Source organism: Pezoporus wallicus, unplaced genomic scaffold, assembly GCF_028554395.1.
Source record: "Pezoporus wallicus isolate ANWC-B61680 ecotype Strahan unplaced genomic scaffold, APGP_CSIRO_Pwel_v1 contig_8232, whole genome shotgun sequence".
Lineage (NCBI taxonomy): Eukaryota > Metazoa > Chordata > Aves > Psittaciformes > Psittacidae > Pezoporus > Pezoporus wallicus.
Window position 1 is genome coordinate 1,126,606 of NW_026637105.1, and position 16,889 is coordinate 1,143,494.

At 45.7% G+C, this 16,889-nt stretch overlaps 3 protein-coding genes across 3 annotated transcripts in view; 1 reads left to right on the forward strand and 2 right to left on the reverse strand.

Annotated features, from left to right (window-relative positions):
• PSMB2 (proteasome 20S subunit beta 2) overlaps nucleotides 1-16,889 on the reverse strand; it is a 156,095-nt gene that overhangs the window by 76,325 nt on the left and 62,881 nt on the right. The gene's annotated exons all lie outside the window — the stretch shown is intronic.
• The window catches only part of CUNH1orf216 (chromosome unknown C1orf216 homolog), a 174,473-nt gene that overhangs the window by 32,283 nt on the left and 125,301 nt on the right, over nucleotides 1-16,889 (reverse strand). The window lies entirely within an intron of this gene.
• On the forward strand, nucleotides 322-16,234 carry LOC130596150 (protein argonaute-4). The gene is made up of 18 exons (XM_057403478.1): nucleotides 322-754; nucleotides 3,778-3,943; nucleotides 4,632-4,752; nucleotides 5,717-5,898; nucleotides 6,276-6,412; nucleotides 6,493-6,627; nucleotides 6,801-6,888; nucleotides 7,326-7,473; nucleotides 7,550-7,669; nucleotides 7,873-8,001; nucleotides 8,118-8,251; nucleotides 9,212-9,396; nucleotides 9,687-9,846; nucleotides 10,439-10,754; nucleotides 11,003-11,137; nucleotides 11,927-12,028; nucleotides 12,250-12,449; nucleotides 12,552-16,234. Exons 1-18 carry the CDS (start codon nucleotides 736-738, stop codon nucleotides 12,658-12,660), a joined length of 2,586 nt encoding a protein of 861 aa, XP_057259461.1. The 5' UTR covers nucleotides 322-735; the 3' UTR covers nucleotides 12,661-16,234.

Genomic DNA, 16,889 nt, shown 5'->3' on the forward strand with positions numbered 1-16,889 from the left:
AGGCATCAGCTGTTAAGAGATCTTACTGCAGGGTGTAATTCATTGACCTGGGTGAGTTCCGCGTGTCGGGGGGCCGGTGGAGGCCGGAGCAGCGTGGCTCCGGGGTGGAAGGCACCCGTGGAGCTGCCGTCACGGGGCGCACCGGGGTTTGTGTCGCTGTTGCGGTAACTACGGACCGTGCGAGCGGACGGCGGGTCCCGTGCGGGGGTCGAGCAAACCAGAGGAGCCCCCGGGCACCGGGGCCGCGGCTCCCGTGAGGGGAGGGGCGGCGCCGTCACCTGTTGCGTTAAACGGGTGCGGGCGGCGTGCGCGCTCCCGCCGGCAGGGGGCGGCGCGCGTGCGTGAGCCGGCGGTGCCCGAGCAGCGTGGAGGGGCCTGCTCTTCCTCCTCCTCCTCCTCCTCCTCGGGCGCGCGGGGGGAAGGCGGCGCGTGCTGTCGGGAGCGCGCTCGGGCTCGGTGGCGGCGGCGCAGCGGGGGGATTGTTTGCGCCGCCGCTCGGGGACCGCTCCCCGCCGTGCTCTCCCCCCCCCCCCTTCCTCATCATCATCTTCCTCCTCCGCCGCCGCCTCGCCGTGCCCCGCCGCCGCTGTCGCCCCCGTTTCCGTGTCGGGCCCCCACCCCGCAGCCAATATTCCGGAGATCAAGCGCTACGCGGCGACGGCGGCGGGGCCGGCGGTGGGGCCCGGGGCGGTTGTCGGGACCGGGGGTGACCGCAGCGAGGCCACCACCGCCGCCATGGAAGCGTTGGGACCCGGTGAGAGCCGCGGGGGCGCGGAGGGGGCGGCGCGGGGGCCCGGCCGGTCGAGGCCTTGCGGGTCGCGGTCAGCGCTGGCCCTGTCAGGTGTGGGCCCGGCGCCGCGGTGCTACCGGGCCCTGCGGGCCGTGTCAGCGGCGGGGAAGGAGACCGCGGGCCCGGCTGCCCCCGCCATCCGCGGGTGGTAGCCGCTGGGCCGGGCCGGGTGCCGCCGCGGCCTGGGGCGGGCGGTCCGGTTGGTGCCGCAGGCCGGGCCCCGGGGCCGCCGGTGAGCCTGCAGCAGGCCGCCGGCAGCGCGCTGACAAACGGGCGGGCTTGGAGGCGTCTCGGCAGCCTTGAGAAGGAGCCGCAGCAGGTCGCGAAACTTTGCGAGGGGCTGTGCGTGTGCCCTTAGCGCTCCCGCCGCTGCCGTAGGAGCTGCTGCCCGGCGTTCGGCTCCCGACGCGAACGGGACGTGGCCTCGGGGCTCCGGCCTGCGTGCGGGACAGCGGCAGCGGGCCCGATGCTCTGCGCCTTCACAACAGTGCGCTCCCCGCACACCACGGCCCTGGGAGCCGTGCTGTAATGAGCTCTGGTTTGACATTGAGCCATTATCCAGAGTTTAAGGTGATACTTTCTGAAAGTACAGACGTTATTTTGTAATGTTTTTAACAAACTTTGGTTAAATATTGGTGGTATTTTGCACCTGGCATTTCCTAATTCTGTCTTATTCCGTGATCATTATTCTACCAAATATATGCAAGTTGTATTCCTTGACCTAAGTGGTCTGGGCATCAAGTTCCCACTCACTGTAATCACAGTAACGTTAGTTGTGGTGCAGTGGGAAATGTTTATTCACACAAAGGTGCTATTCCAGAAGAATCCAGGTTTTAGGACAGTGGAGGGCTGACTGGTAAGGTCTGCTGTCTGTGTGGCTGATGCAGCCTGTCCTCTCTGCCTTCCAACTCTAGAAGCAGATCCTCTTTTAGTTCTGTACAACTGCTTCCTGTCTGAAGTAACTTGGTTGGAGGTGCCTAGTACATAACTGACACAGAGTGGGAGAAATTAAAAGCCTGGCAGTGCATGTAACCAACCCTAGTCAGGCTGATCAGGTGAAAATCCTGATAAAATAAGTGGGACTTGCAGGACAGCCTGGGAAAACAGGGTTTTAGCTTATTCTCTGTAATTCTTTGAGAAATACCTTTGAAAAGGAGAAGATGTAAGTTTTATCTGCTGTAATCAAAACTGATCGAGGTCAGCTTTGCCCTGCCTGTTTACACAACTTGTCAATACTGGGGGAGGAAAATGGGTAAATATAGTTGTCATTTAATCTCTTGCGAGAGGTCAGTGCCTGCACTTACTTCAGACTAATTAGCACGGGATTAATGGATCATCTCTCTCCTATCCAAACAAGCACAGCAAACTTTGATTGCCCTTGATGATTCACTCTTGTCAAGGCAGCTGTAGTTTCGTGCCGTGCTAACTGCACCCCACACCCGGTTTATCTGCGCGTGGCGAGCTCCTCGTGGAGGCATCACAGCTCGGCAGGCGGGAGCTGCGGCGCCAGTGATGTGTTGTGTGGGATGCCGGTGGCCCCAGCAGCCACCCAGCTACTGCAGCGTTGGGGAACTGACGTGTCGAGTGGGCTGCAGCTGCTGACGTGCTCTCGGTATTGCTTCTGCTTAGAAATGTGCTAGGGTTAGTGTCCTTGCAGCAGTCATTCTAACTGGTAAAGTATCAGGCATGGGGTGGCTCAAACACCTGGTGTAGAAGGCTCCTTGGAGTTGGTCCTGGGTTTAGTTTATGACTGTACTGAAGTAGCCTTCCCAAATCTGAGTTTCATCCTCTTTGACAGCTTAATCTGCCTCTGTTCCCTTCTGATGTAAACTGTGAGCCTTTGACTTCAGTGGATACTGGCAGGTTATGATAGTGAATTTACCCTAAGTTTTATGATGGGTTTCGTATTGCATTCTTGTAAGACTTGTTTCCCCTCTCCTTTGCTACTCTGCAATAGAGGGAAGAAACTTTGCTCACGCTGAGCACTGGCAGAGAGAGAGAAAACCAATGAAAACACACTAATTCAATTTGCTTCATGTGCAGTGTCAACTGAGGCTGTGATTAAAAAAGTCTGTTTAATCTTGTTAACATGGTATCCCAGATCTTAACACTTTGAGGAAGTTAACTAAAGACTGAACTAGAGACTAGCTTGTGTGTGAGCACTTTCTCAAGCTTCTAATAATTTCCTTCTTAGAACTGCTCTTGAAGCTCTTACCTTTGTCCAAATAAACTATCTGCTTGAATCTGTTAGGAGTCTTCGTGCTTTCTCCCTTACTCTTCAGAAGAAAACCTAAACCTTTCCTCAGTCCTTTCTTTGTGCTAGAATTTAAAGTTGGCTGAAACTGTGCTGTAGGGGAAAAGAATTTCACTGTTAACAGAAGTGATGGGTCCGTGATGTAAAGGAAACAACATTAACTCTTTGCTTAGATCCTATACAGAAATCTGCTTTTCATTTAGTTTAGAATAAAAATATCCCTTACCAGATTCCAGATAATATCAATTTTCAGATAAAAATTGTGGCTATATGTTCTCAGTATGCCAAGAGTGACAGTCATTAACAGCTGAACTCTAAGCCTGTAGTGAAAATAATCACCCAAATGTGCTTTTTTGTGGCTGTTCCTAGTTCTAGAAATGGTGGTAGGAATATATTTATCTTTACATTACATAAAAATACATACTACGTAAGTGTTTGCCTTCCACCTCAGGACTCTGTGAAGTTCATAACCACAGTCATGAATAAATGTCACAGAAACTTTGAGAGTGGATTATAGCGCTAACCTGGACCATGCTTTAGGGAACATCTTTTTTTTACGTGGAAGTCCCGAGTGGCTGGAAGGCTGAGCCACTTGGAACACCTCCATTTGCAACCTCAGAAAGCTATTTAAGGTTTCTGTCTGCCCTGTCAGAAAGTCAGCTAAAGAACACCTGGAAGGATACTGCACTGGAGGATGGATTACGTCTCATACATATTTATTTGACTTCCCCAGGGCCCCCAACAAGCCTTTTCCAGCCACCCCGTCGCCCAGGCCTGGGAACTGTTGGGAAACCCATCCGACTCCTGGCCAACCATTTCCAGGTTCAGATCCCCAAGATTGATGTTTATCACTATGATGTAGATATCAAACCAGAAAAGCGCCCTCGAAGAGTGAACAGGTACGAGTTTTTTAATGAAAAAAACAACCTACACAATGTTATGTGCCTCAGTTTAAGAAAACTACATCCTAGAAATCCTTCATCTGCTGAAGGGCAGTTTATGTTTGTGCTATGATTAGCAGTTGCTTGTCAGTGAACTATAATGTGCTACTCTCCTTATTTTCATGAAGATGTTTTGCAATTGGCCTGTAATCTGGAAAGCTGTAGGAAATGTGCTGAGTGTTGAACTACAGCTGGTTTTATTTTACAGTCTACAAATGAATGTCCCTGATACTTGTTCCACAGTCTGTTATACAAACACGTGTTAGCAGCTGAGGGGAGGGAATTCAGCTGCAGGTTGACATTTTAGGGTCCGTACAAGCTCTTGTCAGTAGAATTGATGCACAGAGCTGACCCCGTTGTAAATGCTTGTATATGTGCCTGTGTTTGAACAGCTCTCCAGATTCCACTGCTGGTTTTGACTGTATTTCTGCTGATGGTACAGACACCTCCCTTGTGTGTAGGCACCTCTATGCTGAAATTTAAGTGCCTTCATCTGGAGGTGACTTTTAAAGCTCCTGGTGTTGATGTCTGATGCATTGTTCTTTCTCGTACGTTGCTCACTTAATTTATGAAAAAGGGATTTAAAACTGTATAAGACTGTTGCTGGACTCTGCTCTTCAACCTAACTTGCTAAATCCCTCTATAGAGAGGTGGTGGATACTATGGTGAGACACTTCAAGATGCAGATATTTGGTGATCGGCAGCCTGGATACGATGGGAAACGGAATATGTACACAGCACACCCCTTACCTATTGGCCGGGATAGAGTAAGTGTTTCTACGAGCAGTTTTAAGTTCCTGTGTCATTTGACAAGTGTTCTTTTATTGACATAAACCCAAAATGCTGTCACACGTATTAATATACACTTGGAGAGGCCAGGCAGCACCAGTTGGGGATCTCTAGGAACATATTGGTGTGCTACTAAAGTTTGTCATCTTCAGGTTTTAATTGGCAGCTCTTCAGCTGGAGAATTTGTCTGTGTTAGTGTGGACTAATACTTTGTGCTCCTTCAGCTGCAAGGAGATTTCAGTTTTTTCCCACCCTGATAGAAACTTCCTTTTTCTCTGCTCTAGCCCTTGTTCTGTTGCTAAATGATAAAGGAGTTGTAGATGACATATACGCCGGTTTGGTTTGCCTGCACTGTTGAGATATGTCCTCCTGCTCCATGAGAGCAACTACATCAGTTGCGTTGGCCCTGCTCTGGGCCTTGCTTGCTGGCACCCTGTTTCTAACAGATTGCAACCTGTATTAACCAGTCCTGATGCAAAACTTAACCCCTACTCTAGAAATACATAGGGTGAGTTCACGTTTACCCTTTGGGTTGACAGTGTGTGAGAATAATCTGAAGCACTGTGCTAGAACTGAGATTTATGTTTCCCAGTGAGTCTTATTTTTGACCAAAAGATTTTCTTGCCTTCCATTTGGTTCAGAAGACATCTTTGCTATTAGTTGGCTGACTTAAAATACAATGACTCACAGTTCTCCAGAGCTTTGATGTCACCATACTAATTGCTGCTTCATTTACATTTAAAGATACCTCAGTGCAGTTTCTCAGATGAATAAATTACAAGCTTTCAAAATCCTAAGGATTTGTAATGTTTTAAGAGAATTACACAAACTAATAATCAAAAATACAGATTCAAAAGAGAGGAGAAAAACATAACACTGCTTAGTGTTGGGATAGTCTGCAATGCATAACAAAAGCTTGGGCTTAATTCTGCTCTGTGTCAGGTGGATATGGAGGTGACACTTCCAGGAGAGGGGAAGGACCAGACATTTAAAGTATCCGTTCAGTGGGTGTCAGTCGTCAGCCTTCAGTTGCTGCTGGAGGCTCTGGCAGGGCACTTGAATGAAGTTCCAGAAGATTCTGTACAGGCACTTGACGTAATCACACGGCACCTTCCCTCCATGAGGTGGGTACTTCTGGTGCTTCCTGACTCGCTCCATCCTCTGTCTGTCTTAACACCTGTCTTAGTTATTACTTGCTGCTATTAGGCTCTTACAGTAGGAGGGATGAGGGATGCAGTTGTGTAATTCAACGCCTGCTTTACAAATTTGCCCTAGAATAGGGAAATCTGATCTGAACTCAGGACTTGTACCTGCTGGTCATGTTTCGAACAGGAATAGCCTTTCCAGCTGCACTGGCGGTAGCCACACTGTGTGCTTGCCATAAGTCAGCTCTAACAGTTCTAATGTACTGTAGGACTGTGCTTTAAACACTACAGGCATGATTATAAAAAGGTGTATTGGAAAGAAATGATCAAAGTGTTCATTTTCTTACCTTTTTCAGGTACACTCCTGTGGGTCGCTCCTTCTTCTCCCCTCCTGAAGGTTATTACCACCCTCTGGGTGGTGGCAGGGAGGTCTGGTTTGGTTTCCACCAGTCAGTCAGGCCTGCCATGTGGAACATGATGCTCAACATTGATGGTATGTGGGAAATTCTGTCTCACTAATGTAACAGAGCTCTTTCTGCTTCTAAAGTAAATGTCCTCTTCTTTTTATCTTAGTGTCAGCAACTGCTTTCTATCGTGCTCAGCCTATCATTGAGTTCATGTGCGAGGTCTTGGACATTCAGAACATCAATGAGCAATCCAAGCCTCTTACAGACTCCCAGCGTGTCAAATTTACCAAAGAAATCAGAGGTAAAAGCTTTGTCCTAAAGCTGCTGCAACAAAGTACTGTAAACCTGCTCATGTTGTGCTGATGAAAATAGGCAAGGCATTTGGGAAGCTGCTGGCCTATTCCTTTATGCCTTCATCTTTCTCAAAGGTGACTCATAGGCCTGAATTATAGAACTTTTGTGTTGGGCTTTCAGGTCTGAAAGTAGAGGTTACCCACTGTGGCCAGATGAAGAGAAAATACCGGGTTTGCAATGTTACTCGGCGACCAGCTAGTCATCAGACGTACGTACACAAGCATTTTCTTTCCCTTTCTAAGCTCTTGAACCTGTTAGATGTAGGGGGTACGTTGTTTATGCAAGAATGAGTTGATTCTGGAGGTGAAGCAGCTATGTGGCTTGACAAGAATGTTTAGTCTTAATGGAGTGGAAGACTAGTGTGGGGTTAGACCACTGCTTCATTTCCTTCAGCACAGGGCAATTCAAGCTGTGTCCTGGCTTTTAAGTTTTAAAGGCTATAATTTTTAAAATAGCTATGAAAAAATTCAGTCTACAGAAATATACAATAGAGATAATAGAGAAATCTTTCAAAAAAGAAGCGAGCAAGTAGCTAAGGAAAAGAAACCTTTGCAGCATTTCTAGTGTGGCATACATTTTCCATACCATTTTTTCCTTAAAAAAAAAAATCTTGAAAAGTCTAACCAGAACAAATATCCTTTGTAGGTTTCCTCTGCAGCTGGAAAATGGGCAGGCTATGGAGTGCACAGTAGCTCAGTATTTTAAGCAGAAGTACAGTCTGCAGCTGAAATATCCTCACCTTCCCTGTCTCCAAGTAGGGCAGGAACAGAAACACACATACTTACCACTTGAGGTAAGAATCTTTCTCTTGCACTATGGTGTATCCTCTGCCAAACAGCATCGTGCCACCTCTCACTGTCCCTGTGTAGGTGTGTAACATAGTGGCAGGCCAGAGATGTATAAAGAAGCTAACGGACAATCAGACATCGACTATGATAAAAGCAACTGCAAGATCTGCACCAGACCGCCAGGAAGAAATCAGCAGACTAGTAAGTGTCTTTTCCAGCTGAACACTCTGTGTTTGTCACTTCTTACAGCCCCTCACAAGCATTGTAGTGTGTGTAATGATAAGCAGAATGACCAAGAACTGCAGAAGTTAAAAAATTGGATTTCTTTAAAACAAATCCTTTTAAATGGAAAGCCTGTTCATGGCCATTTCCTGTAGTTCCATGAATACTTTTCTTGTCGCCAGGTGAAAAGTAACAGTATGGTTGGTGGACCCGATCCCTACCTGAAGGAGTTTGGTATTGTTGTCCACAATGAAATGACAGAGTTGACAGGCAGAGTTTTGCCAGCACCAATGCTGCAATATGGAGGCAGGGTGAGTTATTGAAGCGTTTCATGTATCTTCTCATAAGGCTTCCTTTGTTTGGCTGGAGTTGAAACAAAGCAGCATTTTATTTTCATTTTTAATTTGCCTTTGGTTTTTTTACCTAGAACAAGACTGTGGCCACACCAAACCAAGGTGTGTGGGACATGAGAGGCAAACAGTTTTATGCTGGCATTGAGATTAAAGTTTGGGCTGTTGCCTGTTTTGCTCCTCAAAAACAATGCAGGGAAGACTTACTAAAGTAAGTGTTTCCATATTCATTCAGGGTTTATTTTCATCATGTTTCTGAAAGGTGATACGCAGTATAAGTTGAATTTAATGCATCTAATAGTAAAAGGAGGAAAAGACAGTTCTGCAGTGTCTTAAATATTTACAGCTTGGGAGGAGCCTACAACAAAGTTCATAACCTAATTGGCAGCTAGGAAAAGCATTAATTCCCTTACCACTGAGGCTGTGTTTCCTGCTCTGGTGGCTGCATTCCACTTGTATTCTGTTGTTCATACAAATAACTGATGATCTTTCATTCTAAAACCTGAACTGTTTATTTTTTCCTTAACCTTTACTGCCTCCCAGGCAACAAACACTATATTTTTTAGCCCTGTCCTTCAAATTACAGAATCCTGAGGATAGAGGTTGTGAGCCACTGAAATGTTTGGCAAAAATCAGGTCTTCTGGTGCTGAGGCGCTGGCACAGGGTGCCCAGAGAAGCTGTGGCTGCCCCATCCCTGGCAGTGTTCAAGGCCAGGTTGGACACAAGGGCTTGGAGCAAGCTGCTCCAGTGGAAGGTGTCCCTGCCTGTGGCAGGGGTTGGAGCTGGAGGAGTTGATGAGCTTTTAAGGTCCCTTGCAACCCAAAGCAGTCTGGTTCTGTGGTTGCAGTAATGCTCTGGTACATTTGGTGGATGAGTAAAAATTGACCAAAGCATCAGTATTAGTTTGGGAACCTGCCTCAAAATGTTCAACTCAAATGTATATTTGTTTATGTCAGACTTGTAAAATTACAGAAACAGAGGCTTATGGTGGAGCTTCCTCAGTCAGGATTAGGGTCATATTTGTGAGTTCCTTACAGTGATAGAAGTGCTACAAAATAACTGCTGTAGTGTCAAATTGGCAGTGCTGTGAAACAGCTGAAATAGCTCAGATCTTGTTGATAAAACCAATGGCAAAAGATCAGGACAAATCCATCTGTATTTCCTTTACAGGAGTTTCACAGACCAGCTGCGCAAGATCTCCAAGGATGCAGGGATGCCCATCCAGGGCCAGCCCTGCTTCTGCAAATACGCCCAGGGTGCAGACAGCGTGGAGCCCATGTTTAAGCACTTAAAACTGACTTATGTTGGTCTGCAGTTGATCGTGGTGATTCTACCTGGAAAGACACCCGTGTATGGTATGGAGAAGAGGCTGCCAAGGGTTAATTAGTAGTACAGCGAGTGGGCATCTCACTGTGCACTTTGGGAGTAGGAAGGAGACAGGGAAGGCAGCATGTTCTGTTTAAAAGGGGGTTTTGGAGATGGATTGGTTGGGCCTGATCAGAGCATTTGCATGTTACCAAAGAGTGAACTGAACCTTTGTCAGTGAACTTTGAAGGATCTAAATTACAGTATAATTGAAATAAAAGAAAGCAGATGGAAATATTGACTGCTCAGGTGGAACCACTGATTTCTTTTTCTGTCACAGCTGAAGTGAAGCGGGTTGGTGACACTCTCCTAGGAATGGCCACGCAGTGTGTTCAGGTAAAGAATGTGGTAAAAACCTCACCACAAACGCTGTCCAACCTGTGTCTGAAGATAAATGCAAAGCTTGGAGGAATCAACAATGTGCTGGTACCTCATCAAAGGTGAGATTAAATCTAAAGTTCTCCTTGAAGTCTGGATTGTCAAGCAAAATGGTGTCATTTTGTTTATGCTAAAATGATACCCTTCACAATATTACATGCTTTAGAAGTACCCACAGTCTGAAGTGGACAGAGAAGGATGCCTCTGTATTCAGAGGCTGCCTAATAAGCCTTGTGCCAAGGATCATCTTTAGTGTTAAAGCCAGCCCTGAGTGTGTGCAAAAACAAGCTCACAAAGGCTTTTTTCCCATGTCTCTCTTTCTTGCCTTTGGGTTTACTCGGTCTACATTTTCCTCCTGCCACCTCCTTAGGAATATATTTCCTTTCAAACTGAGATTAAGAAGAGTGAGGAGGAGTGACTTGTGATGAGTGCTTGTAACTTGGCTTGCTTTTGATCATTTTCACTTGCTGTTCTCTCTGGATTGAAACTGGTTGAGGTAGAGAACTTTGTCCTTGAAGATTCTGAGGGAGTTAGTTCTGTTGAATGATTTGGATATCCCTTCCTTGGTTGTGATTTTTGTTGTTGTTATTCCTCACCCCCCTCTTTTTTCTGTTATTATTTATTATTTAATGAACCTTACTCATATTTAAACAGGCCCTCGGTGTTTCAGCAGCCAGTGATCTTTCTGGGAGCAGACGTCACCCACCCTCCTGCTGGGGATGGCAAGAAGCCTTCCATAGCTGCGGTGGTGGGCAGCATGGACGGGCACCCCAGCCGCTACTGTGCCACTGTGCGCGTACAGACCTCGCGCCAGGAGACCTCCCAGGAGCTGCTCTACAGTCAGGAGGTGATCCAGGACCTCACTAACATGGTGCGAGAACTCTTGATCCAGTTCTACAAATCCACTCGTTTCAAGCCCACAAGGATCATTTACTACAGAGGGGGAGTGTCAGAAGGACAGATGAAGCAGGTATTGTCTAATGATTCCTTGTTGCTTGTGAAAAGGGATTGGCCCTTGAAAAAATGTATATACTGATGTGGATTGCATTCATAACAGGGACTGTGAACAGTTTCACTGAGATTTCCTGGGCAAGCACAATGTACAGTTATCCTGTCTGACCCTATGTGGCATTTGAACCCACACCCATACACAAAAGAAGGAAAATAGTAATATATGTACTGAATTCAGGACCTAATAGTGAAATCTTCTACTTCTAGGTAGCTTGGCCAGAACTGATAGCAATCCGGAAGGCCTGTATTAGTTTGGAAGAAGATTACAGACCAGGAATAACCTACATTGTTGTGCAGAAAAGGCATCACACCAGACTATTCTGTGCTGACAAAACTGAAAGGGCAAGTAATGTTGACTACATAAGAAAGAGGTGATGGCAACAGGAAAGTAAGATTGTTTGATTAAGTGGGGTGGTATCCGTCTTGCCCACTAAAATGGAATTACCTGTATGAGCAGTAGCAGTTTGGTGTAGTAACAGGATTTCTCTGTCAAAATAATGAGTTCCTCCCCTTTTTTATTGCTCTAGACCAAGTGGTCAGGGTGGAACAGCTTGTTCCCAGCTCCTTTTGGAGTAGGCGTACTCTATATCCCTGTATTTGTGTACCTGGAGCTGCAGCTGGGGTTTTTATAGTCTGGGATTCCTGGCTGTAAACTGAACTGGTTGGTCAGTTTGGTGCCTGTTCTGTCTCTTGATGTCTGTACGATTTGCCTGTGGCACAAATCCCACAAGCCAATGAAGGAAACCTTCTTAAGGGGAGAGTTCTTGATCTCCTCAGAAATTCAGAGCCCTGGGGTGTGAGTGCAAACAAGGGTATGAAATGAATTTCTTTCAGAAACCCTGCATTTTCAGATCCTGAACTCCTTGTGTAGGCTTTATCCCACTCTGCAATTTTAATGGTACTGCCAAGTGGTTTATTTTCCTCTGATGACACACCAGTTGGATTTGGTGATGTTTCCAAAACTGAACTCGCTGAGAACATTTTCATCCCTCCTATGTAAATGACCTTAATACTTTTCCACCTTTTTAAGCAGTAAATTCTCAAACAGCTTTAAGTAGAGCCTACCTTAGGAGGTATTTTTGGGCCACTTCCAAAAAACCCCATGGGCTAATAATAAACTTTCCTCAATAGGTGGGTAAGAGCGGCAACGTTCCAGCAGGCACTACTGTGGACAGCACGATCACACATCCTTCTGAATTTGACTTTTACCTCTGTAGCCATGCAGGAATTCAGGTAATGTCAGCTCTGCTGTGCTCAGGCTATAGGACTAAGTCCTTATAGTTGTCCCCATGAGTAATGTCACTTCTATTTATAGCTTGGCAGCTTTACAGTCGTGTGTGTTCGGTGCCCGTTTGGCACTTGCTCTTCAGTGCACTGACAGAAGGTCCAGTCTTCAGGTACGACCTCTGGTTTTGTTGATGCTCTCCAGCTGACTGCTCATCTGTTCTCCACAGGGAACCAGCCGCCCCTCTCACTACCAGGTCCTGTGGGATGACAACTGCTTTACCGCAGATGAACTGCAGCTGTTGACATACCAGCTGTGTCACACGTATGTCCGGTGTACGCGATCCGTCTCTATCCCAGCTCCTGCGTACTATGCCAGACTGGTAGCGTTTAGAGCCAGATACCATCTTGTGGACAAGGATCATGACAGGTAAGGAACTTTGCCTCATCATCTTGGTAGCCAGATAGCTGGAATTACATCCTGCTTTGCCTGATTGTTCATGGTTATCTGTATGTGCCTGCATTTCCACAGTGCTGAAGGCAGCCATGTGTCAGGACAGAGCAATGGCCGTGATCCTCAGGCTCTGGCAAAAGCAGTGCAGATCCACCATGACACTCAGCATACGATGTATTTTGCTTGAGAGCATCTGGGAAGATGAGGCAAAACCAACAACCCGTGCAGTCCTGAAATGTTTTGAATGCCTATTGCTATAGCTGGGGCCCAGTTGATTTCAGGCTGCCCACTACCAGCAGCTCTGACCAGTCGCACTGAATCTGTACTTCACAGCAATGTCTGATGCACCAACATAATTGAGCCATTTGTTTCATTGTTTTCTGTAATAGAAATTCATAGACTTGTCTTTTCTGATGCATTGGACTGAATTTTTACCTCAAAGTGTAAAAGGCCGATCATCCTGAGATTTTTAAAGGATTTGGCACGAAAGGTTTCTATTGAATATTTTGCTAGCTATCGTTTTTTAGTTCTCTTCTCATCCCATGAGCTTAACATGACGACTTGATTCCCCGTCTTCACGCCCTGCTTAGTGAGTATGCATATTGATGGCAAAATGTTTCTCTCCAGTTCAATGTAATTGTTCTATTGTGTGGGGCCATAGATTTTTTAATGGAGATTTTAGACTTCACTACTGTAAATGCCTTTTATGGAACGTAACTTTCACAGGTATTGCAGTTTTTTGTCAGTTTTACTAAGTATCTTTTTAATCTCTGCAGACTTCGGCTGCGAAGCAATTGCACTATACTGCGAGTTCGACTAGGTGGTTCTTGTTCTGTGAATGTGTAATATAAACAGATAGTGATGCCTGTCAGTAGATTTTAATTCTAATGGTTATAAATAATACTGCCATGGTATCGTAACAAGTACTGAACCATCATTTCCCCCTTCTAAAAATGATGAAAAAAAAAGAAAACAAAAAAAAAATTAGCTTTTAGGTATTTTGCAGACTTTTACAAAAGTGCCCACTTGATGCTGCTGTGTGGTTTGATAAATCTAAGGGATTTTAAAACTTTTTTCTCATAGAAGGTTTAACTTTGGCAATAAATCTTTGTTTTTTAAGCCCCCCAACAGTGTAGTTTTCTAGCTGAGGATTGTGCATGAGTCGAACCAACATTCTTGTGTCGTTTTTCTGAACACACAATTTGGCAGTTTCGGAAACGAATTGGGAAAGACGCATTTCCATGCTTTTTTTAAGACTTCTTTTTAACTGTTTTATATTCACTGTTGGTGTCCTGTCTACAGCATTTTTTATAAGCTTGGAAACTGGGTGTTACGTGTAGGAAAGGCTTGCCAATCTGTACAGTCTACATGTATTGTGTGACCGGCAACCTAAGGACTTGTTACCAGCATTTTAAACTCTTTGGTTTTCTCTTCCCCTGGGAATCTAGGTTGCGCACACAACTGCATCCAACAGCATGTTTAACCAACGTAACTCTCATCTACTGATTCTGTCCCAGCCTAGAAGTTAGGGGTTTGGTTAATCTGCTTGGCTTTGTTTCAGCTGCAATGTAGAATAAAGAACAGGGGCTCGGTTTCACCGGATGCTCTTGGGATCCATGAACATGGTGTGTTAAGACTAGATCCCCCTTAGTGTTAACCTGAGCCAGTGCAGATTAAAACCTTGTTCCTAAACTGAGGAGAGCTGACACCACTACTTCAGAACAGGAGTTGAAGTCCAAGGATTGCACTGTGGGCTCTGATGCTCGTGTGGGGTTTGCTGCTAAGTTGTCTGCTGTTCCAAAGCATAGGAACCAGCCCCCTCAAAATTTCAGCAATATGAAATGCTGTTTCCTTCAATCTTTAAGCTTGTAAATAAATGAAAGTTTACATTTCTAGCCGCTGGGGGTTACTTTCAGTTGTACCAGAGTACACTGAACTTAGACTTCAAACAGTTTTATAACCTCCTTTCAAGTAGGATGTCTCATTAAATTTAGTTTAAACTTCTATTCCTTTCTGTTGCAAATGGGACTGAAGCGAACTCTGCTCCTGGCGCGTGCTGAGGGCGGGTTTAGATTGAAAGGAAAAAAGATTCTTTATAATTTTTTTATTTTTTTTGTTTAAAGAATACCTCACTTGTGTAATAAAATCAGGACATGTGGGTGGGAGACTGACCGCTGCTCCAGCTGGATGGCTGCTTTTCTCAGTACTTGTTCAGGGAGAACACAAAAACCCCCCCTTGTTAGAATGAACTCTGACTGACCCAACACAAACCAGAGAACTTTGGCACCTTGAAAAGAAACTGAGCGCCCTTTTTAGGTGATAAGATCAAAGATCACTGTTTTGAGTTTGTGCACTAGGCAAGAATATGGCTGGTTTAATCGAGGGGGCGTAAGCAAGATGTAGTTTTTAGTTGTCCAGTGCCAAGCACTCCTAGTTCAGATTGAGTGAAGCGAAAGCCTCTCCTTTGTTTGCCTGGGACTGGACTCGATATTTAACCTCAGACTAGGTGGGGTGTTAGACCTTGCCTTGGGAGGAGAGTCAGGACTGTAGCGTGGTGGTACCAGTAAGACCAATGCTGCAGCAGTTCCTGCACAGGTCTGAGGCCATGCCGGGAGGTTGGGCTTGACATCTGGATTAGCCCCTTGGGCCTGACTGAATCGTTATGCATGTGTCAATCAATGGGAAGATGTGCATTCTGTAGATGTAGTTCTTAGGGTGTTTTGGGTTTGGTTTTTGTTATTTTTTTTAACTAAATAAAGCCTGTTGGCCACTGTTTAGCTCTGTGGTGTGAAAGAGTTTAAATGTAGCAACGTTTAACAAGTTGGGGAAGGGGTGGTTGGCGTTTCAAAACACAAAAGTGGGGCAGAAATCCTGTTTTCAACCAGTTCTGCTTGCTTTGTGAACAGCTGGGTTCTGAACAAGCGCTGGTGATCGTTTTGAAGGGCCTGGTGCTTTATCTGTGCTCTACCGCAGTTGGCTGCATCTGAAGGGCATCGGAGGTGGCTGTTCGCAGCACAGCTCGGGTCCCAGGTCAAACCCCACCAGCAGCTCTATTCTGTGCATTGGGGACCTTGTTCAGATCCAGCGTTTAACACAACCCACCCCCAAGCTCCCTTTGTGGATGTGCTGTAGGAGTTTTCTTGCTCAATAGCAAGGGAGTCGCTCTGCTTTCATTTTCGGAAGGCAGGGTTTGGAGGGCATTGTATCAATCCTGTTCCGACTACAAGGCTTTTTCCTTGTGCACTGGAGGAAAGACCTTGTAATATCACAGATTTTCTTATACCTTGCTATTGACATTTTCATATTTCTATGTCTAGAGCTGAAACTTCAATGTAAGATGTTTGCATTTGTTCCTTTTGACTTACGATGTAATTCTTTTTGTTTCTATATTGTTGGACTTGTAATGTTTAAACCTGTATTTTATTAAATGGGGACTTGGATGTATGTCTATAGCAATACGAGGTACTCTTTCTAAACTGTCCTGGGTGGGTGACAGCCCCACATTGCGCTAAGATGCTGGTCGTGTACAACTTGCAATGTACTTTTTTTTTTAGCCTGCAGGGATATTTTGTGTTCATGTGTCCAAAAAAAGAATAATAATAATAATAATAATAAAAAAAGGCATTCTTGTGCCAAATGTTGTTTTTTCCTTGTTGCTGTCTAATAAATGCAATGTACAGAGTGAGCAACTGCTACTGCTGCCTGTAAACAAATGTCTTAAATTATTTGACTTTTAATTAAACCTTGTACACCACGTGTAACCTGTGGATCTCATTGCCACACCATCTTTCTTTCTGACGGGCTAGGGTGCAGAACGCGGGTCAACTACCCACGGGTGCCATCCTGCGTGATGCTAAGAGAGGGATTAAGCTACCCAGGGGCAGATGTTCAGGATGGGTGTTTAATTTTAATGTTCTCAGAAATTGTATGGCAACGTGTAGAGCAGACACAGCATTACCAGTCTCTGTCAGCCTGGAGAAATAGTTCCAGATTAGAGAGTTGGCAGTTACTAAACCAGAGCCACTTGCTTATTCATCTTCTGTTTCAGGTGGGGGTTTGTTGCTTACTCAGACAACACAGCCTCACTAAAAAGATGATGCTAAGGACAGAGGAAGCTTTGGATGAGCTGCAGGTGAACTTCAGGACACAAAAATGCTTAAAATAACCTGCGTGCAGCAACCCCCAGCTCCCAGGTTTTAACTCATTTGGACTGAGATGGGTGAGCCTGAGGCCTGCCTAAGGAGCTCAAAAGCACAGGATGATTTCATAGGATCCCAGCCTGGTTTGGCTTGGAAGTGACCTTAAAGCCCATCCAATTCCAACCTTTGCTATGGGCAGGGACCCCTTCCACTAGAGCAGCTTGTTCCAAGCACCTGTGTCCAACCTGGCCTTGAACATTGCCAGGGATGGGGCAGC